Source organism: Pelodiscus sinensis, chromosome 20, assembly GCF_052426305.1.
Source record: "Pelodiscus sinensis isolate ZL-2025 chromosome 20, ASM5242630v1, whole genome shotgun sequence".
NCBI classification, from domain to species: domain Eukaryota; kingdom Metazoa; phylum Chordata; order Testudines; family Trionychidae; genus Pelodiscus; species Pelodiscus sinensis.
In genome coordinates, this window is record NC_143071.1 from 11,043,455 (window position 1) to 11,066,781 (window position 23,327).

At 37.9% G+C, this 23,327-nt stretch overlaps 1 protein-coding gene across 1 annotated transcript in view; it reads right to left on the reverse strand.

Moving 5' to 3' along the window:
- SUZ12 (SUZ12 polycomb repressive complex 2 subunit) overlaps nucleotides 1–23,327 on the reverse strand; it is a 63,851-nt gene that overhangs the window by 38,338 nt on the left and 2,186 nt on the right. The window contains exons 2-6 of the mRNA XM_025185700.3: nucleotides 21,939–21,985; nucleotides 21,780–21,844; nucleotides 13,342–13,410; nucleotides 6,281–6,330; nucleotides 246–331 (exon numbers count right to left, since the gene is read on the reverse strand). Of these exons, the coding sequence (XP_025041485.3) occupies nucleotides 246–331; nucleotides 6,281–6,330; nucleotides 13,342–13,410; nucleotides 21,780–21,844; nucleotides 21,939–21,985 (317 nt within the window). The remainder of the gene's footprint in view (nucleotides 1–245; nucleotides 332–6,280; nucleotides 6,331–13,341; nucleotides 13,411–21,779; nucleotides 21,845–21,938; nucleotides 21,986–23,327) is intronic.

Here is a 23,327-nt window from a genome sequence, read left to right on the forward strand (position 1 = left end):
TGGTAATACTTCCAGTGATTTCAGTGGGAGTAGAAAAAAACCAATGTAAAGTGCTTTTGAAAATTCATTCATAATCAACAAAATAATTTAGACAGTAGTAGTAATGTAAGTTTAACACTAATCTCTTGACTGAAGCATCATGCTTTCATTAACATACATTGCCAACCTGAAGGCTAAAGAGATATTCCAGAATCAATTCAACTTTGCATTTTAATATTTATGAAAAGTTTCTCAAGTTATGTTACCTTTCTTTTCTTGTGGCAAACTTTCACAAGCAGTACTTCCAGGGTTACAGAATTTTGTTCATTTTCTGAATTCTGTGATGGCTTATCTAAACAGAAAAATATTTTAAAGTCTTGAAAAAGTAACAACTCTATTCAGTGCCACAAATTTACCTGAGATTATTTTTTTTAAATCCCTGCCATTACCAGATACAAGGACTTTCTGCAAAGTTATAACATTGCATGCTTCCCATTGAAATTTCAGTGTTTCCCCATCTCTACACCTTGTATTTGTTCAAGCAGATTAAAAATGTAAGTAGAGTTGATCTTTAATACTTTCAAGTTTACTAAACAGGCCAAATTCACTTCCAATAGTCTTTTTTAGTTCTCCCAGTTACAAAAACTGAATGATTTGCCTATAAAAGGAGTTCTTCAAATAGGTCTGCTCTTCAGATCCAAATGCCAAAATGCAGTTACTCCAAAATGTGTACTTAGTACGGCTATAGATAAAAATTGTAATTGAGGCTACTGTGCAGGTTGATAGTACAGCTCAGAGGCAGAGGAGAACATCTACTAGCCACAAGCTTCTGAAGCAATAGGAAAGAAAGGGTAAATTTGGATCTGTTAAGAAAACCCAGAAAAACTCTAGTTTCAGGTGAGAAACCTGAATTATTTCCCCATAATTCTTATTTACTGCTCCCAAATCTACAATTTACAGTAAAACTCCGATGGTCTGGCACCTGATGGTCCGGCACTCCTGATGGTCCGGCACCATCAGGAACCTGGAAGTGCTCCAGGCAGCCGGACCATTGGAGCTGCTCTGCCCCCAGCTTCCCCGATTCAGCCGCTGCTAAAACTGACCAGCGCTGCATCCAGGAAGCAGGGGGCAGAACAACTGGAGTGCTGCCGGGTAGGTCCAGTAGCGCTGCCCCTCGGGGCTGCGGGACCAACCCAGCAGCACCCCAGCTGTCCCGGATTCAGCCGCTGCTGAAATTGACCAGCGGCTGACTCCAGAAAGCCAGAGGCAGAGCTGCTCTGCACCGGGCTTTCTGGAGTCAGCCCTGATCAGTTTCAGCAGCAGCTGAATCAGAACACCTGGGACAGAGCAGCTGGGGTGCTGCTGGGTTGGTCCCCACAGCGCCGAGGTTTGGCGCTACCAGACCAACCCAGCAGCGCCCCAGCTGCTCTGTCCCAGGCGTCCCAATTCAGCCGCTGCTGAAACTGACCAGGGCTGACTCCAGGAAACCCGGGGCAGAGCAGCTCTGCCTCTGGCTTTCTGGAGTCAGCCGCTGATCAGTATCAGCAGCAGCTGACTTGGGGACACCTGGGGCAGAGCAGCTGGGGTGCTGCTGGGTTGGTCCAGTAGCGCCGAGGAGGGGCGCTGCGGGACCAACCCGTCAGCACCACAGCTGCTCTGCCCCAAGTGTCCCCAAGAGCAGCTAGGGTGCTGACGGGTTGGTCTCACAGCGCCAAGGGTTGGCGCTACCGGACCAACCCAGCAGCACCCTAGCTGCTCTGCTGCAGGCGCCCCCGATTCAGCCGCTGCTGAAACTGACCAGCAGCGGCTGAATCGGGGACTCCTGGGGCAGAGCCGGACTATCAGAAGGGAGGGCTATGAGGGGGTCTGGGGTAGCATCCCCCCACCCCACCCCAGACCCCTCATAGCCCCCCCCTTCTGATAGTCCGGCATATCTGATATTCCGGCACCCTCTGGGTCCTAAAGGTGCCGGATTATCGGAAGTTTACTGTACTTTGCACCACTCCCAAAGACTCAAATGCCATCTGGTAAAAATCGAAACTCTCAGCCTCAAGAAGAGTGTCAGACTATTGAGAGCTGGAAAAAACCCAGTTTAAAATAAACGTTAATTTACAATCCCTAAGCTACAAATTTTGCAACTGATGTAATCTTCAAGATGGCTACCACCAGAAGTATGCTCAGTAATGCCAATAAAAACACATTTGCAGTTTAAATAAAGGCTTAATCACGTGAAATTAAAGATACTTTAATAGAAAATATTAATTTGAATGTGTTTTGCATAAAACTAAACTTCAAGTTTTACTTTCTACACAATCTAAAGATGAACTTTCTGTTCTCTTAAAATTGAAATTTAGAACTATAGCACTATTTCAGACATTTCAAGTATAGTGGGAACTGGTCTATTTTATGTAAATTAATCCCTGTATTATATCAATTCCTTAACTTAATTGACGACATTCCTGCAGTGCGAAACTTTTCTTCCTTAGTCATCTGAATAAATGCATTTCAGAGCACTATTCATTCTCTGGGTGCTGCGTATATCCCAATATAAACTGAAGTATTTTAAAAAAGCCCTAAACACAGCAAGTTATTTTTCAACGTCAGCCAGAATAAACTGTCCAAAACACCTTCTATAAAAAATTAGTACATAACTCAAACCACGGATTCCTGAAAAACAGTGAAACAGATGGGGTTACCATGTGCTTTCTGCATTTGGCACCACTTTACGGGATAACCATATTCTTCAATGACTTAAGTTTCTAAAAAATTAAGATGCAGCCTTAGATAATCTCAAGAATATGACCACAACAAAGGCAGATAATTATAGAAACGTCTACATTCAAAGAAGTTTTGCTCTTGAACAGCACAAATTTAATGGACTGTGTTGGTCAAGCTGCTACCTTAAGCTATCAAGGACAGAGATGCCAACACTTAAAATTACTCAGTTTAAAAAACTGCCATTTCTTTCAGTTGCCATCCCCACACTATTACCTTACGGCACACTCAAGTGTTATCCATGTTAAACTTCACACTAGCGCTCACCCAAAACCAAAATTTCATGCACCAAGTACATTGTTGAATTATACCTATCAGAACTGATATGACAGCAAAGAGTTGTCAGCATACCCATACCCTGTGTCTCCTAACTAACCTTCCTGCTGGCATTTTAATCACACTGTTCAAGCATGGTCTGTTTTTCATTTAGTAAAAATTTTATTAGCTCATCTGTAAATTTTTATTTACTCACAGGCATTAAAGGGACATTAGCAACATTAAGAATTGTAACAAATTTATGAGTTTTTTTATATTTAAGAGAAGCATTCACTGAATTTGAAAAGTAATCTTGTTCAGGCAAGACTACAAATGTTCAAACACACATTACCATCAAAGAATACGTGCAAGCAGATGCACAAACAAAAAAGAGATATATGCAATTTGCAAAATAAATAATGGTTTACATAACTCTGAGAGCTTTTGGAAATATTTTTACTATCATACCAAAACAAAGCATGTCAATGACTACTCTGTCATAAAATGTTCTGTATTTAATATTCACTACTGTGCATACTGCTCATGAAAGATGTTCTTTTGGATGAACACGCAATCACATTGTTCTTACACTGCATAGTCCTCTACTGAAATAGTAGCAAGAGTGTATGAGAATTTCAGTTAAACTGTGCAGTCATATCACCTGTCACTGAAGGACTTATAGCAGTTATGAAAACTGCTTGAAAAAATCTGCTCTAATCTATTAATCCAGGGAGTCTAAACCAGAAACTAATTAAAAAGAGGGTATAAACGGAAGATAAGTACTCCCAAATGGAAGCAGGGCAGCAGTGGGACCAGTACTCCTCTTCTGCTATTCCTCTTCAATTCTGCAAAAGGAACACTCACACATGTTCCTACATTGAGGAAGCAACACACTCAGCAGAATAAAATCCTGTTTATAACTGGGTTTTTCAAATCCAGATGCAAGTAACCATAATTTAAGTGATAGAGATGTAGCCGTGTTAGCCTGGTGTAGCTGAAACAAAATACAGGACTATGTAGCACTTTAAAGACTAACAAGATGGTTTATTAGATGATGAGCTTTCGTGGGCCAGACCCACTTCCTCAGATCAAATAATGGAAGAAAATAGTCACAACCATATATACCAAAGGATACAATTTAAAAAAAATGAACATACATGAAAAGGACAAATCACATTACAGAACAGAAGGGGGATGTGGGGGGGGGGGGGGGGGAAGGAAGGTGAATGCCAGTGAGTTAATGATATTAGAGGTGGGGAAGGGGAAATGTCTGAGTTAATAGTCTTTGTTAATAGTCTTTGATAGTTGGGTATGCTGACAACTCCAACTATCTTACCCATTACAAAGATAGCTTCCCCAATTATCACCTCTAATACTATTAACTCACAGACATTTCCCCTTCCCCACCTCTAATATCATTAACTCACTGGCATTCACCTTCCCCCCCCCCCATCCCCCTTCTGTTCTGTAATGTGATTTGTCCTTTTCATGTGTGTTCGTTTTTTTTCAATTGTATCCTTTGGTATATATGGTTGTGACTATTTTCTTCCATTATTTGATCTGAGGAAGTGGGTCTGGCCCACGAAAGCTCATCATCTAATAAACCATCTTGTTAGTCTTTAAAGTGCTACATAGTCCTGTATTTTGTTTCATAATTTAAGTGTAATTTTGGAATAGTTTTCCCATATACAAAATGTTTAGAAAACATAAGTGCTTGTAGACACCATTATGCACACTAAAACTGCATTTTATGCATGCTAAAAATTTGGATTTTTTTTAAGTAAGCTGAATTTTTTTGAATACTACAAAAAAGATCTGTCATTAACAGAACACGTGTTCATTAAATTTGTTTGGTTTTTTTTACTTATCTGAGAAGAATTAAGTTCTGCTACGTAAGAATAAGTAACCAATATTAAAGCAATGGTTCTCAACCTGGGATAGGGACCCTGGGGCAGTGTTTCTCAACCAGTGGTACGAGTACCCTTAGGGGTACTCGACAGAAGACTGGAGAGGGTACGTCAACACAACTGAAATTTGGAGAAAACTGAATTTGTGTTTTAAGTCTTATAGCGCTTTATTATTTTTTTTACTTTTTGCACCCGAAAAATTTCATCGCCCACCAACCTACAATTAAATTGTTTAAACAAATGTGTTGCAATGGTAGAAAAAAGTGTGTCTGAAAACTGTAGGTATGGGGGAGGGGGTACTTTTAAAAAAAGGCTACATTAAAAAAAAAAAGTTGAGAAACACTGCCCTGGGGGACCCCAACAGGTTTCACGGAGCTACCAAATTAAACCAGAGATCAGGGCCAGCATTAGATTTGCTGGAACAAAGGGCAGAAAACTGAAGCCTCAGCCCTGCTGGTGGTGGCTGAAGCGAAAGCCTGAGCTCCGCCACCCAAGGCTGAAGCTGAAGTCCAAGCAACTTAGCTTTGTGGGCCCCCATGTGATGGGCCCCCAAGAAACTGCCCTGCTTGCTACCCCTTAATGCCAGCCATGGCTTTTAATCTACTGGATATGCAGAAAAAAAAGCTGTGGCATACGTGAGCGGTAGACTTTTTACAGCAGGTTGAGCAGGAGGGCTCAGAAAGAAAAAGGTGAGAACCCCTGCCCTAAAGCACTATTTTAAAAAACAGAACCACAAGCTCAGTTTTTGGTAGTTCAAAAATTCTATTTAACTTTTTGTGAGGTTCTGGCTGCATATAATATGCATATATTTAAATTATTAGCAACACAAGATTATTTCAGTTCATATCTTCAGATCTAGGTATGGCATTTTCAGTCTCATTTCTTAACCAGGTTTTACATCAATGAAAATATTCTTCAAACTTTGTAGAACATCAAATATAAATTTTTTTTTGCTTTCATTTCAAATTCTCAAGAAAACAAGAATTCCATACGGATGCCTGCTTAAAGAGAAAAACTCTAATTTGATACATTAAAAAAATTAAAAGCAAGACAAGGACTTTAAGCTTTTAAAAGAATCTGCATGCACTGAATGAAAGTTCACAATATTTTACTGCTTAATATTAATGTCACAAAACTATTAACTATAGTACACATAATGAGAAAATACACATTTTTATATTGTAAAAAGTGAAAATGTAAGTATTGTAGTAGTGGGATAGCTGAACTCAGAGGAATTAAAACATACTGTACAAACATCTGGTATTGTAACACAGCAAATCTATTCTGCTCAAGTTTACTGTATACTGCACTTTTTAAAAGTTTATTATGTTATAAAATAGTATAATGAATTTTAACAGACATACCATTTTTATGGAAGAAACCAGTAAATGTGAGTTGTAGATGGGCAGACAAACTAAACAGGAAAAAAAAGTTGTTAGAATAAATGGGTACTTTCCCCTAAAAAATGAGATGTTATTCAACACATTATTCCTCAGACTCCATCTAAAATCAAATCATATCTAATCAATAAGTAAATTGTCTTCCAGCCATTTAGTACCTTCCAGAGCTTCAGCATATGTAATTTAGTTAGATGCAAATTTAAAGACAAATTCTGCATATAGGAAAGTACCCCCGCATAGAACAGCGAGTTCAAAAGGCAGAATTAAGACAGTAGGTTTGACCACTGAATGAATACTCAGTGCCTGAAGACAAGGGCTTGAAAGTGTATTCTGTAACATACTACATACAAAATATATGCTAATCTGATTGAACATTCTGATTGAAACGTCAACCACTCAAAAGTCAGGAAGTGATAGAATTAGAGTTGCCTGTGCATATGCACTGTGATAGTCATATTACATAATCATATACTATTATTTCCCCACAGTACCCCAGCATCAGTGCACAGGATGAACCTGTTCTGAGCTGTGTAAAAGAAGAGGCTGCTGCCTGTAGAATTCCTTCTTCATCTGATAAGAGGCAGTTGACTGCAGGAACAGAAAGGACTGTCACATGGTTATGGCAACTGAAAGCTGCTAGTCCCAACCTCCCGGTCACTCTTTCACCTTTCCTCCAAGTCCGAGCCCCCCTCGCTCAAACACACCAACCTCCCATTCTCTCTCCCCACATCAGACTCCTTGTCACAATCTACTCCATTTTGAATTCCCAGTCTGGCTTTTATCCCCTCTGCATTTCCAATCACACTGCTTCCTCCTCCACACTAGAGTTCCAGAAAGGGGGTCAGTTTAGTGCATGACAGGCTCCCAGCTCCCAGTATCACTAGCCAGTCCCAGCTTGCAGCAGTCATTTCAAAGAAAGTCTGGCTTTCTCATGTCACCCTAGGCTGAAGTAAGTCACTCTGTGGCAATGACACATGCAGTTTGACGAGCACAAAGCTGTGAAAGGCTTAAGCATGGGATCGTCTTGGATTTTAGTACCTAAATCTCAGAAGTCTCTACTAAGCATGTGAACCACAGTTTTCAAAGGCTTATTATAACTTGATGAAATTTGGGTCTGTTTTTATGTGGTAGCAAAAGGCACAAACCTGAAGTATGGTGAAGTTATTAGCAACTGAAAACTGGACTGTATGACAATTGATGTGCAACCTTAATAGGTGGAACTTAAACATATAGTCTCCTACACATGCACAGCTCATGGTTTGATTACTCTGCAGTTTTATATTACTGTAGTTTAGTACACACTTCATCTTATTTTTCATATTAAACAGGTTGAACTTCTCTACTCCAGACTAGAGTGGTGGCAGCATCTATAGTCTGGCATGGTTTTAGTTAGCTGGATGTCCACTTATCATGGGTGTAGACAAGTTTCCCATGGTCCCATAAATTCTGTTTAAAGCCACCAATTCTGGCTTTCAGTGTTCTGTGCTGTCATTTACCCCTAAATGTCTTCTAAGAGTCCAGTAAGAAGTGGAAGTGTTGGTAATTGCTGCTAGATAATACTGAACACCCGTGGTTCAGCAAATCCTCAGGTTTAGCTCTGGGAGCGGAGGTGGGATAAGAGGTCCATGATGGTGCCCAACTAGAGAGGTTCAACCTGTACTTTAACTGGATAAGGTGAATTTACTAAACTCAGACTGATGAAGCAATTTATCACATTTGGAGAAGGTTGAAAAATGAATGCGACATTGTTCTGGAAATAGTTGTCATTCATGCTAACAGAGGGTAAAAATCTGAAAGTGTTTTAAGTCCTCTATATATAGAAGCTATAATATTTGATGAAATATTGTCATTAGATAGTGTCCCATGTAAGTCACAGCAGTATTGAGAACATTTAATTTGGGGACAGTTGGTGATCTTAACTAACTTCATTCAAGTTCCCTTCCACCACTACCAATATGGCCTATCAAACTCCAGAATCATTTATGAACCATTCAGGCTAAAAAAAAATTACAAAAGTTTAAAAAAAAAAAAATCACACTTAAATTGGATTTATTTTAATACATTTTTCTATATTAAAGTCTAAACTTACTAAGTAGCACATATCTGAGGAAGTTTTAATGAAAGTCAAACAACTGAACTGGCAGAAGACATTGGTAAAGTGACTGGAACCAGAGTTTGCTGAAGTGCTAAACCAGCTTTTGACAAGCTCTTTTGTTAAGCCTCTTCCACAGGTGCAGAGACACAGATTTTTTTTTTCATTTCAGTTTATTCCGCTAGTTCAGTTCTGTGACTATTTCATTCAAATTAAAAACTTATGGGGAGCTGAAAAAGTAGGAAAGCTTGTATTCCCTTTTCCAATGTATGAATAAACCTGTGAAAATGACATCTACTTGTTCTAGAAAACTGAAGGACATAGTGACCAGAAACAATCTGCTAACTATAGATAATACTTCCTTAGTTTTACAGGCAGATCATAATTAGATAAAACTTTTATTCTGATGCATCGTACACTTAAAGTATTTTTATCCAATTAAAAAGCTAGTTTTATGCATTTTAAACACTAATTTCTACCCAAGTACAACTTGACTCAAATCACAACTAAAAAAGCAAGGCTAGTAAATAAGGAATGCATTCTGCATTTTCTAACAAAAAACACGTAAAAATTAAGTATCTATAGATGTTATGTTACATAATTTCTTAAATGCATATGATGTGCGCCTATTGGTCAGCAAAAAGTACCAATGTGTTATAACTTAATCTCTCTTTAGGAAAATTAAAAATACAATTGGAAAAAGGTTTAACAAGATTTTCTGGTTGATAATTTAAAATCATGATTTAAAAGGGTGATTAAAATGGCTGGAGTTAAAAACCAATCAACCCTGGAATGCAGGCTTTCTTATTGTGCTTTGTCAGTGGATGACAAATATTTCCTGAAATCCTCAAACTACTGATGTTTTAGTAAGTACCCCAATTGCTTTAGTATTTACAAGATAATGCTTGCACAGACTTGTATGTTACATCAGAATGAAGGAATGTTATAGTGCCAGATTACATTATCAGGAGGATGAGGAATTTATTTTCTCTATATATAAAAAAGTTTTTCCTGCCAGATGACAGAATGAAATCATCAGCATCAACAAGCTCTCAGGCAAAGCGAAAGCGGCCAGAAATAGGAGATAGACAAATATAGCATGCAGCCCCCTAGTATAGTTAAGTGGAAGTTTAGTAGCGGGAGCAAATCAAAACATTTTGGCGTTAGGTCAAACAAAAAGGTATTTTAAACTTGGCCATTTTGCTACAGAACAATCCTTGGAAACCATAGACCCATCTGACTCATTTCAAACAAGCAATACCTATACAAAGCACAATTGCAAGCAAAATCAATATAACTGGATTAGTGAATATAGATTTAACATTTAGCTACCCATTTACATATTTCTCAAAATAAGATCATTTCAATGCATCGCATGTACTTCATAACCAATTTTCTGCTAATGTTCTGCAAAACTTGGAAAAAGTATACTTTCCCTCAGATCTATAATGGAGAGTGCAAAAGTCCATCTGAAATGATTCTCAGTTTGTGAAAAAGCTTCTTGAATATTCTGGTTACTCATATATGTTACAATCTTTCCATTTTCTAACCCATAATTTATAGAAAGCAAATTACATAAACCATTAAACACAACTTATAGAAATGTTTCAATTGATTATCAAAGCTGAAGGACTAAATGTGACTGCTCATCAGGACACACCATATCCCATAAGAAATTAATTACCAGAGGGGGGGGAAAAAATCTAATTTTCATTCACTGGAATGCTATATAAATGTATGCTTTCATCTTTACCTATCATATTTGTGCTGACTGCTCATGTTTTATTTGCTCTACTAATGACCACAGATTTGATATTTTTGAACAGAGAATAAATATGGTGAAGTTTTCTGTATTTATGGTATCTGTCAAATAAATGGCTTGGAGTTTAAAAAAAATGAATCAACCCTGGAATTTTGTTTAGACCGTAGTGCCCCAAATGCTCTATAGTAGCAAAATGGTCATAATGTTCACCTCTCAAGCTATCGCTGGAACCAAAAAGCATGATCACCAGCAAAATCTTCAGGGGTCTGCAACAAACTATTAAGTGCAGTAATAATTACTGAGTATCAAATACTTAGTGAAAGGAGCAGTGTTAGTGGCATATGTTGAGTGTCTTCGATATTAATTGCTGAAAAGGAATCCAAGACTTCCAATCTGGTACTGGAAAGTTAATACAGAAAACTATATTAAAATGCAAGTCTGCATACATTAATGAGGGAATTTTTTTCAGCTGCGTAAATCAAATTCAAGTGAAGAATATATTCTGCACAGTCCAAAATGCTGACTATTAGTGGGACAGACATCAACTTATTTTCAGAAGGATGATTTCTTTATCAGCTATTTTCACAAAACATTAATTGAAAGACTAGATATTAAGTTGTTTACTGTTTACATTTGAGAGTTCTTTGCAGTCAATTTCACTCCCTCTCCAGCATGAGAGTCAGTACAGCAGAAAGCAGCTTTATAAAAACAAGAGTATAGCTATAAAATTACATCTTGCTTAATACAGGTATAGGATGTGCAGCTATTTAAGCAACACTTTCATTTTCTTAAAGTTTCCAATGTTTTAATACCTCACCTGTTTAAAGTTAGTTTGGTCTGTAATTTATTATTCAGAGCTAGTCCAGATACATTTCTTTGGAAATTGATTAAGCTATCCTTTAGGTATAGTAATTGTTTTGATTTTTCATTTCAGAGATCTCCAGCCCACTAATTTGGCAATACCTGTTGGCACAGTTTATGGAGACAACATACTGGTTACCAAAATTAATGGAGATTGCCTATCTCCTAGAACTGGAAGGGACCTTGAAAGGTCATTGAGTCCAGTCCCCTGCCTTCACAGCAGGACCAAGTACCATCCCTGACTAATTTTTGACCCAAATCCCTAAATGGCCTCTGCAAGGATTGAGCTCACAACCCTGGGTTTAGCAGGCCAATGCTCAAACCACTGAGCTATCCCTCCCCCACCACTTGCACATAAATTTTTCTGCAACCATCACAATGTCAAAATAAACAGAAGTTTGCCACTTGTTTTAGATTTGCTAGGTTGAAATTGAAGTTTTCCAATTATTATTTCAGAAAGCTGACCTCTCACTTATGCTGGAAGAGGAAGATGCATACTTTACTCTATTTTACATTTACCATGTAAGACCAAAATAGAATCAAAATTAAGCTAACAATCTAAAGGATCCTGGTAACATGAATCTACACAAGTGCACCTTTTATAACTCCACATTTTGAACTTAACTGCTTACTTCCACAATGCCAGACACTGCAAAACTTAGTAAGCTTGATCATTAATTCATTAAATCCATCATTTCACTGCTTAATGCAATAAAGTTTTATTCTTTTTCAATGCACAGCAACAATTCCCAATAAGCAAGTCAAATATGATATTCACAGTTTAAGCCTCTTTACTCATCTGCATGAAACACATTTAAATGCTTATTTAAAGCAAAATATTTTCCCTTGTGACTTGCTTCAAACAGCTCAAGCACAGAAAAGCACAACATTAAAAAAAAATGGACCTGTGTGACCTCACATCAAACACAGAAAGCCTAAGACCAGTGGTCCCCAACCTTTAGAGGCTCCCGGGTGCCTGGGGGCGGGGCCACTCACGCGCCGGGTGCCCGGGGGGTGGGGCCACGTGTCCTGGGGCACGCCAAGGGCGGGGATGCCCTTGCACCCGGCGCCAGCATGTGTCCCAGGGCTGGGGCCGGAGCCGCCCGAGCACCTTGTGCCGTGGGCCCGGGGCCGGAGCCGCCCGAGCGCTTTGTACCGTGGGCCCGGGGCCAGTGCCGCCACCCGAGCCGCGCGCCTGCGGCCGGCACTGGTGCCACGTGCCCGCATGTGCCCCGGGGCTGGGGCCGCCCGAGCGCCGCGCACCAGGCGCCGGTGCGTGGCATGCGCCTGGGGCCAGCGCCGGCCCAGGTTGTCGGTGGGCACACATAAATGCCCCAGCGGGCGCCATGGCGCCCACGGGCACCACATTGGGGACCACTGCCTAAGACCAAAGGAGTCTCTCAACAACAGATAAGAATAGTTATGATGGAAATCTTGCAATCTTTATTGAACAGCTTTCACTACAATGACCACCATGCCATAATAGGAAAAGAACATTAATGTAATGAATTTAAGTTTCTTTTATTAAAAGCACCATAAAAGTAAATTACACAGTTATAATAATATAATATAATATACCATCTCGTAGAACTGGGAGGGACCTTGAGAGGTCATCAAGTCCAGTCCCCCACTCTCACAGCAGGACCAAGTTCCATCCCTGACAGATTTGCCACAGACTCCTAAAAGGCCCCCTCAAGGATTGAATTCACAACCCTGGGTTTAGCAGGCCAATGCTCAAACCACTGAGCTATCCCTCCTCCCAGTTCTAAAGTACAGGCACTTCAATATTTACAAACTTGTTGAATTCAATTAAAAAATTTATTTTGTATGTAGAGACCAGTAATAGAGAAAGCAGCAAGCAGAGCAGAAACTAATTACATGAAAAATTAGATATATTTCAGTTGGATCTTGGATAAATAAAGACCATGCTTCTCCACCACTTAAATATATTTTCATGGATCAGTTGCTGACACTGCAAGTTAGTTATGGGTAAGGTTTTTATTTTTTAAAAGCTAAGGAATAACATAGCTATTTTAGCTTCTTAAGGTGCTTAAGCATGCATACTATAAATAATGAAAAGTCTTTCCCCAACAGAAAGCCAAATCCCTTATAATCTTGTCTTTTATGCTCTCAAATTCTTATATTTTTCAAGTGCTCAAACTATTAGAGTGCATATACATAAAATATTAATTAAATGCAACACCACTCATGTGGCAAGTATTGAGCCTTTTAATAATCAATCCCTTTTATCCTGTTGTCTCATTGACAGCCATACATGACTTATTGATAAAAAATATGAGCAGTTAATACCTGTGAGACTCTTGCTCTCCTTTCATTTTCTCTACTCTTGATAACATGTCATCTACTTTGAACATTTTCCTGTGGAAAAAAAATGAAATGAAGGTAATTATCATTTTTAGAGGTATTTCCTTTACACAATATTAACTGAAATAAAACATCCAACTATTAAAATTCAGTATACACAAACTTCTTCAAATACTAGTTTAGCTTGCTGTCCTAACTTCTCCCGCCTAAAGAGAGACCAAGAAGTCAAAGATAAGTGCTTGAAAAAAGTTGCGCATATCATGATCAGAGGACTAATCAATATCAGAAATTAAAATTATTAAATTATATTGCTCTATAAAATTTTATGTTTAAACACTTAAAAATATCAAGATTGCTAAATAGGAACCCATTCAAACTGCGGTACAAATATGTTTTACTAAAAATGATATTTAATATTGTTTAGAACAAAATCAACCTCTTAACAGTGACTGCAATACCAACCATCAGTATACAAATTTGTTCTTCCATTGTGCCAAATTAACCATCTTGAAAGATTAGAAATATGGTTATTACATGGTAAAAGCCAAGTTTATTTATACTGAATTCTCAACAGGGACGATTAATGGACATAATACAAAAGTAACGTATTCACTAATGGGTCAGTTGTAGGATTATTTCAGAGGAAAATGAGTTTACATTCTAAGGAATAATCTCACATTACATTTTTTCCCCCTCACTCTAAGATATTAACATCAAGCCATTCATCCTTTTCTATCTGATACAATTTTCAGCAATGGGCATTAAGTTGTAAACATTCTTGGGCAAAGGTTATTCAAAATTTTTCAGATGTATTCTTCTAATTCTCTTTATTAGGAAGAATAAAGTTCCATCCTGGATTACAGCAAGGTTCTTCATACTGAACTAGATTCTCATTAGGTTTCTAAAATCCTGTTTAATTGGTTACACATTTATCCATTTAATATTTAATTGATTAACCAATTAAGGGGGGGTAGGCTGGAGCACACCTTACTCTCACCACATGGAAGGACTGCTCCAGTCTGGCTGCTCCAGTCCCTGCCTGCAGCACCTTCCGAAGACAGAGGCTGCTCCAGCTGGGCTGAAGCACCCCTGTTGAAACAGACCCCATGGAGAAGTTGCTCCAGCTCCCACAGGTTAACTGGAACCAAGGATGATAGTTACTGGTTACCTTTCACCCCCCTAATTCTCAGCATAAACACCCCCACTCACTAACCACAAGTACAGCTCCGCTTTTCATTTCTTCCTAGTCTAAGACAGACAGGTGAAGAAAAGAAAAAGAACACTGACTACAGGCAATGTTTTTCTGCCCAACACATGATTTCTTACTACCCTCTTTATGGTAAAGATGAAAGGTTAGTCTACAAGAGGCTTTTTTTTCTTCGACCAGAAGTTTCCTTCAGCAATAACAATGGTTAAGCTACCAGTGCAGACGGGGCTCCCAGAAGATACCATATTAACTAGCAAGTTGTGTAACTGTTCAGAACAAGTCTACACAAGACAATATATAGAGCTCCAAGTAGTTCTTATTGGTATGTCTGCACTTGTGCCCTTTCACAGCTACCAGCAAAGAAGTTGAACTTGTGGTTATGAACAGTGGGATATTTTTGGCAAAAGCCTCCATCAGACCTAAACAACAAGAGATCAGGATGTAAAACCAGAATGTCATTTTAAAGCAGTTAAATGAGCACTTTGTAGCTCTGAACTGATACACAATAAAGACGATTTTATAAAAGACTGGTGTGTAAACTAACATTCCCCAGCACGAGTATTTCCTTCAGTACTGTAGGTTTCAACAATAGCAACAAAATTCTCCACTTTTAGATTTAGAAAAGGTAATACCTGTATTTTGGAAGTCTTGTTTTGCTGACATTTCACTGACTAAATGGTCACCAATATTAATTTAGATGTCTGTACATTTAAAATGTTAAGTGGAGAATGGAGACAAACATGAAAGATAAGCGTGACATGGCAGTTTATCAAACTGTAATTTTGATTCTTAAGTGCACCGTAACTCCTTTATTCAAGTCTTACTGACATTCAAATAGCATTTCAAATATAAAAGCTGCTATTTCAGAATGTATCACCAACTGGGTCAAATGTAGTATTTATGAAATGGACAAATGTACAAGAGGTCTTCCCTGACATCCATATTTTTTTTTATAACTTGCAAATATAGTTTAATGCAATATTCTCAATATAACCATTTTATTAGCGTTAGCATAGTAGTGTATCCTACTCCAAATTTTTCATCTCATACTTTTTCTCCAGTTGCCTTTCTGAAACATTTACAAATTTAGCTCCAATTCAATTAATTTATTAAGGAGCTCTACATTGACATTTTCATATGTTTACAATGTTGCCAAAAATAAAGCTATTTAAAACCTTATATGAAGCTCCAGTTTGTTGTACAAAATCAAAGCATGAGCCACTGCAGTTTGTTAAGCTTGAGTAATTTTTTAGCTAAAAAGAGATTCATATTTTACTTATCAAACCCACAAAGTCATAATATTGGTCAAGCAACTCTCGACATACAAACTGCATTTCGTGCTGGTGACAGTGGATAAAAAAGAAAACTACCACTTTTCTGGTATAATTAATTCTAGAACACGAAACAGGAGATAATCCAGTCAAACTAAGGCTTGTGGTAACAAAGGGAACTATTTTCAATAGTGGTTCAACTGCACTTACTAAATAATGACCACATTCTCAGATGAGGGATTACCAAAACTAGCACTGCTACATTAGATTTGGGGGAAGAGAAGGTATTAAAAAGAGTTTAAAAAAAAAAAATCACACATACAAAACTAAAAGGGAAGAGAATAAAAATAATCAGATTTGGCACATGCCTTACTTAGGCCCTACCTATACTTATTTGAGATCGACGCTCCGGAGATCGACCATCTGGGGCTCATTTTATAGTGGATCTGGTAAGGATTAGGTATATGAACGGTCAACCAGCAGCCCAGCCGGAGCAGCCCACCCCTGTTAAAAGTAGTTAGGCCAGCTCCCTCCAGGGCTGGCTCCTGCCTAATCTGCCTCCCCCACCACCTCTGGGGGAGACATGGGGGCAGCAGAGGAGACACGCAAGGGGCCATATTAAAAGTCCTCTCTGTGGAGCCACCTCCACCCCCACCCACCCCCATCCTGGCACTGAGGCAACAGTAGGGGAGGGAGGATGGAACAGAGGCAGTGGGGGGGGGGAGGGAGAGAATAGTGGATGTGATTAATTGATAAACCCAAGTTTATCGATTCATCATGTAACTGACTACACGCTAACATCTCTAGTGTATACCTGGCTTTACAAGCATACCTTAACTCCTAATAAATGAAATGAACTATGGTCCAAGGGATAATCTGAAATACCATGTAAAGCAGTAATAAAAATTAAAGTTACTAATAGGGATGTTAAAAAGAGCGGGTAATTGTATAACCATTGAAAAAACCTTCAGCAGTTACACACACTGGAAGTGAAGTAGCACCATTACTAACTCAAATGTGCACACGGGCATGTGGGGTTAACATTAAAACACCAAACAAAACACAAACAAGATTTACCATTACTTGTAATTGGGATAAAAGCAAATTAGTTTAAGCGAAAACCTTGGCAATGCCCTTGTCTATGCTAATACAGCCAATACCAATTGTTGAATGAGGGCTATTCCTCAGCTAGACCAGGGTGGGCAATCATTTTTGAGCAGGGGCCACTTCAAAAATGTTTGAAGTATTTGCCCGTCACCCCAGAAGGGGCGGGGCCTCAAACGGAAGGGGTGGGGCCTTTAAATAGTAGGAGTTGAAAGGGTTTGCTGCCTCCCCATCCCCCGCAGCTACCAGGCATCACAGCTCTTATCTCCAGCTAACCTTTCAATTCCTATTTAAAGGGCCCATTGCTCCTGGCCTTGCTGCTAGCCCACGGCCTGGGAGTCGGGGACACAGGAGCCCTTTCAACTGCTTCTATGTAATGAGCTTGCCTTCCCTGGGGCTGTTGCCTGCCAGCTATGGGGAAAGCGTGAACCCTTTAAATAAAAGAAGCTGAAAGGGCTCTCGTTTCCCTGGCTCCCAGGCAATGGGTTAGAGTGGGGCCAAGCTTGTGAGCCCTTTCAATTGCTTCTTTTTAAAGGCCTTGCGCTGGTTAGGTGGCTGCCCTTTTAATAAGAACAGTTAAAAGTGTTTGCAGCTCCGACGCCACTAACACATTGCCTGGGAGCCGGAGACGCGTGAGCCCTTTCAACTAAGGATGCAAATTGCAGTTAATTGACTAGTCGATAGAATTTCCGTCCACTACTTGACTAGTCGATAGGCACTTCCGCATTCCTCCTTTGAAATGTACAAGAGCCCCTGCAAAAAACAGAAGTGATCCAGAGCTAGGCAAATTATTAGAGTCATGCAAGACTTCCATAAAAGGAAAGAGAAGAATAGAACAAAGATACAACATGAGAAGTATATTAAAAAAGACCAAGGTAGTTAATTGGGCACTCTGATTTACCTTGCCATAAGTGAGATACTAAATAAGCGAAACGACTGGACAGAGAATGCCTTTATGTGTAGACTTTCAAATCCAAACATAGCTTTTAGTTGAACAAGATACCTCATGCCTATATTGAGCTACGGATGTTAAATATTGATTATTTTACTAGTCAAGTAGTCAATGGAATTTCCATCAACTACTCGACTAGTCAATAGGCACTTCCACATTCCTCCTATGAAGTGTACAAGATGTACGTTTCAAAGCAAAAACGCCGGCATGGAACCCAGGATCGGCTGCGGACTCTGTGCGCTTTGAAATGCCACAACACACATTTAAAAGACAATAAAAATCGAACAGTAGGTCTTAATATTAAACCACAAGTTTTCCCCAACTTCTTTTATGTTAACATTTTCACAAAGATTATGAAACAAAACTGACTTAGTCCACTTATTTTATCAACTTGGTCACCCGTTCTGCACTAAATAGATCACAAACACACACAATATATGTTCAGTTAAAGACCAATTATAAATTAAAACAGCAGTATGACTTTCTTGGTAATTTCTAAGAAATTTAAACACTCCACATGAAATTTAAAAAAGTTTGAAAACTAGAAAGATTCATGCTTACTCTCTAACCTGCTGTCCAAGTGAACAAACACACACCCCAAAAACTAATTTTTGCTGGATTACAAACAGAATAAAAATCTGACACTATGTAATAAAACTAGGATGAAAATGTTACATTTCAAAAGATTTAACAAAATAAAACACAATATTGATTGATCCTTAATGAAATCCAAGTGAAGCTTTACTGAAAACTTCATTTGACACATTTCTCCCCTCCTGAATGACCTAAGTAATTTAGTTACTATTTGTCTGGCATTTTTGAGATTTGAGAGACCAGGGATATTAAGAACGAAGATGGCTATTACTGTGGTACGTAAATATATGCCGTTGCAGATGTTGCTTTATATTAATTATATATCACTGTATATCCAGCGCAATGGATAGGTAAATATCACAATGCTTAGCAATTGTTTATTTATAATAGCGAGAAGAAATAGGCCATGAGCTAGTTTTTCCATAAGTTCTATTAGCCAAGAACTAATGAATTCACTAAAATTTTCATCATGCTCAAGCTGTGTATACAAATTCCCCACACAGAAACCTCAGTCAATGAGATTTTCCACTCCCCCATTCTTAAAAAAATTCCTTTCAACCTTCTTGCTCCCTGCAATTACAGTGTCTGAGGAGGTAGTACATAAAGCACTAAGAGCTTAATTGATTGTACAGATTCATGTTGAATAAATAGTGGCAATTAGGGTCTCGCCTACAGGTTTGCTGGTACACATGTAGTGGCAGAGGTACACCAGCAATCCCCCCCCTTGCTGGAGATGCAGTTTATACCAGCAAGAGTTCTTTTAAACCATTTCTCTGAATGGAGTAAGTTATACTGGCAAAAGAACTTTTTTGCAGCTACAAAGTGCATGTACACTAGGGCTTTTGCTAGCATAGTTACTTTGGTCAAGAAAGGAGGGGCAGAAGTCACACTCCTGACAGGCATTGCAATGCTGGCAAAAATTTATTTAGATGGGTCTTTTATTAGACCTATCAGCAAGGTTTAGGTGAAAACATATTTGTGATAGCCATCTTTAGCAGTTTAGTTGGGGGGAAATTTCCCTTGAACATTCAGAAATAGTTTAAATCTATTTTACTAGTTGGATTACATTTGTTTTCTTTATGAAATACACAGTATTAAACAGCTTTGCTCCTCCATCTTTCCTACATCTAATTACAGATTAAATTTCAATGGAGCAGATTACTTTTAAAAAACCTGAACTTTTTATCATAAATGAAATGGTCTCTAACCTATTCACTACATAGGGAAACAAGTGCTTTAAAACTAGATTTGAAAGGGTGGTATACTTTACCCTTAAATTACAGTTAATAAAGAGGTATTTGTTTCATATACAGAATCTGGGCATAACTTATACAGCTGAGGAATGAATTTTCGTATTATGAAACAGCAGCAAATAATGCTTAATGTACATGCAAAACACCACTTGTAGTTGCTTGGCAACAAACAAGAGGCATAAAAAAAAAAAAAACAAGTTTCAGGTAATAGAGGGGAGACATTTTAACTACCCAGAATGAAGACACATGATAGTTTTCACAATGCAAATCTCTTCTTGCATATGAAGTACAGTTTGCTTGGTATATCTAGAAGATATCAATATGATTTAGGCTGAGACATGGTAGTCTTTGGTATAGGACCGATTGCCTAAATGCCATTGGAAAACTTGTGGGAAAAGGAGAATAGCAGTATGAACCTAAGATCTGGATCTCTTAACACCAAAGCAGCCTGAATAAACAGTAAACATTATTTCTTGAAGTCAGGCTTTACCCAAGTTCAGAACAATTAACAGGGAATGTCAAGATAAATTATCCAACCCACTGCAGTAACAGTCTGAGAATAGAAAAAACCAGCAACTACAACATGCTTCCACTTCACCCCTTATTAGGAGAGTAACTTTGATTTTAGGAAAGAATTATGGGTTGTAGGTGTAGATTTTTTTAAACTCTTTTCTGTTCACTGGCAATAAGTGGAAAGGAACTATACAAGCTATAGAGTAAGAAATTACACTAAATACTGGTTCTTCACTAAATCAAAAGGAGAATGCAGAACACCACCTACTCAGAACTAACATGTAAATTATATTTTTCTTGGATCAATGAGAACAGGCTTATATTTGATTTATTTACTGCCTACAGAATAGGGATGTGAATGAGTAACCAGGAAACATCACTCTTACCCGGTAAGCATCACTGGGTAACAGTTAACTTGTTCTCCAGGAGCTAGCAACCCACCTCGCATATCTGGGACTGGGAGCTCCACAGGCTGGAGCAGTCTCCCACCAGGGATCCCACTTGGTTCATTAACTGATTAATTGGGATTTTACATCCCTACTACAAAACCATGTTTTATATTCCTTAAAACACCCATCATTACAAGTGTTTCATTCCATGCTTTTCTCAAGACATATACACTTGGTTAAAATATCTTAATGCATTAAGCAGTATAAATGTTGGCTGCTAACTAGCCATAGAATAATGACCTGCTGTCTGACTAAGGAAATCACTAAAAGAATTTGAAATTATAAGCTAAAAATTTATAATGCTGTGTCTTTCATCCAGAGCAATCTAAGCACTTCAGCCTTCAGAGAACTGCAAATATCCTTCGTTAAAAGGCACTATTGGTTTACCATAGGATAAAACCAGAACCCTAGTACTGAATCATATGCAACAATTTTAAAGAAAAGATATGGCTTTAGACACTTTAAGAATTTTTTTTATCTAAAGCTAGAGCACTAATTTCAACTGACTATTGCACAAAACAGCTTTCAAAACAATTACAGAAAAATAATGCAGATATAGTTTCCTACAAAAGTAGCTTAAGCAGACTTCCCAACATGTTCAGCTATGCTAACCTGGCAATATTCTTTAAAAAAATATGTATCGTCTTTCTAGTCAAAATTTATTAGATTCATGTAATAAAGCATAATTGGGTCTATACCTTGAAAATTGGGCCTTCATCCATCTCCCTCTTGTTTAACAGAAATGTATCGAGAATTTAGACTGACTCATATGTCTAGCTTTCATATTTAAGTATTTCTAAGGAAAACAATGAAAATATTCCCATACGTAAAGTTAAGCATGTGCTGATTGTTGGTAGAATGAGTTATAAATACAACTCATTTATAAACATGCACTTTTTTCCTGAAACCTGGATTTTAAAACTGAGTTGATGCGTGAATCTTTAACTTAAAAAATAACTCATGCCTCACATTGCATCTGAAAAGACCAATACATTCTGTCCAGCTGCTCCATTTCTCTTTTGCTCTTTAATCAGTTAACATTAGCCTATTAAGAATAATTTTCAAATAGAATAAAATTACCTTCTGATATTTGTTCGGGAGTTTCTGTGGGACATATATGTGAGAGTTCTGTGCAAAAATATTGGCTGCAAAGAAATTGAAAAAATAATTAAAATGCACAAGTTGGAAATTCCTGCAAATTCAAAATAAAGAAAGAGACTAAAATCAACAATTACTCACTGCTATGAGATTCCGGGTACGTAGAAATCTATATATCTGTGTTGGTTCTACAGGAAAGAAATACACATTATTCACTGTATCTGATTCTCCCCTCCCCCAAAAAACCCCACCAAAACCTAAGCTCACATGCAAATACTGAAAATTTACAGACAATCCTAAATGTTTCACTTAGTTTTTAAAAATGTATATTTAGCTTAATAGTACCTAAGTGACAACTATGATGTATAAATCAATTCAGATTAACAGCATCTTAAATAGTTTCAAATTTAAATTCAGATTAACAGCTACTGTTATCTGTAGTATGACCCACATCTTACAGCATACATCACAACCATGAAAACTTCAGCAAACTCTGAATTATCTTTTGATTTTTCATCAAAAGATCTAGTCCCTGTGCTACCTTAGCTCCTTCAGAAGGTGAGCAGAGGAAGAAAACAGCTAAGAAAGTAAATCCGAAGTATTCTTTAACCATAAGCAAATTGTCTGTTCACCTCCACCCCCCAAAAATCTGTGCATCTGATATATAGCTTAGTCTGCTATTAATGTATCAGACAAATTCAGGTTTTTTCTTTGCAATAAAGCACACACACATCCTTTGTCAATAATTATATGTCAAAAAAAGTATTAATGTAGAGTGGTAATCAATTACCTCTGAAACTCATTGTACATATAAAATGCCAGATATAAAATGGCTTTAGACCAGGACAGAAATGTCAAAAAGCTCATGTCCACAGAATGGGAAAAATGTTAACTTTAGCTAATTAACATCTGCTTCAACAGCAAGTCAGTTTTACCATAACTTAGTACTGGTTGATGACAATGGGTATAATACTCCATAATCACACCGAATACTATCTTCTTTTAGATATAATGTTTGGTAATCACCAATATAAAGACTAAGTCTTGTCTACATGGTGACTACAGTATACAGGTGTCATTTTAAACCAACAAAATTAAACCAGTTCCAGGTTAACCTAAACTGAAAACAGAGTTTGTTTTGTGTGAGTCAATTAAGAATTGATTTTAGCTAACTAGAAATAACCCACTTAAACTGAAATAAGAATATTCACTAATTTAACACAAATGGAGAAAATATAAAGGAATTCAGTTTGCTCTAACTCGTGTCCCACTCTGTCCCCCACAAAATTTTTAGAAGTAGAGGAGCTAGCCATTTCAATATATTAAAATAAGGTTTGGTTTTTTATATTTTAGATTTTTATACTCCTGGAACACAATTTGTTCTAGTGACTGGAAGTTATATTGTCGTTTAATTATGAAAATTGCAAATGAACAAGGCTAAGCTCTACAAAAAGCATTCTCTTCATTTATTTTCACAAATGTAATTCAGTTTATGCAAGTATTTTAGAAATCATCAATTCAACAAAGCCT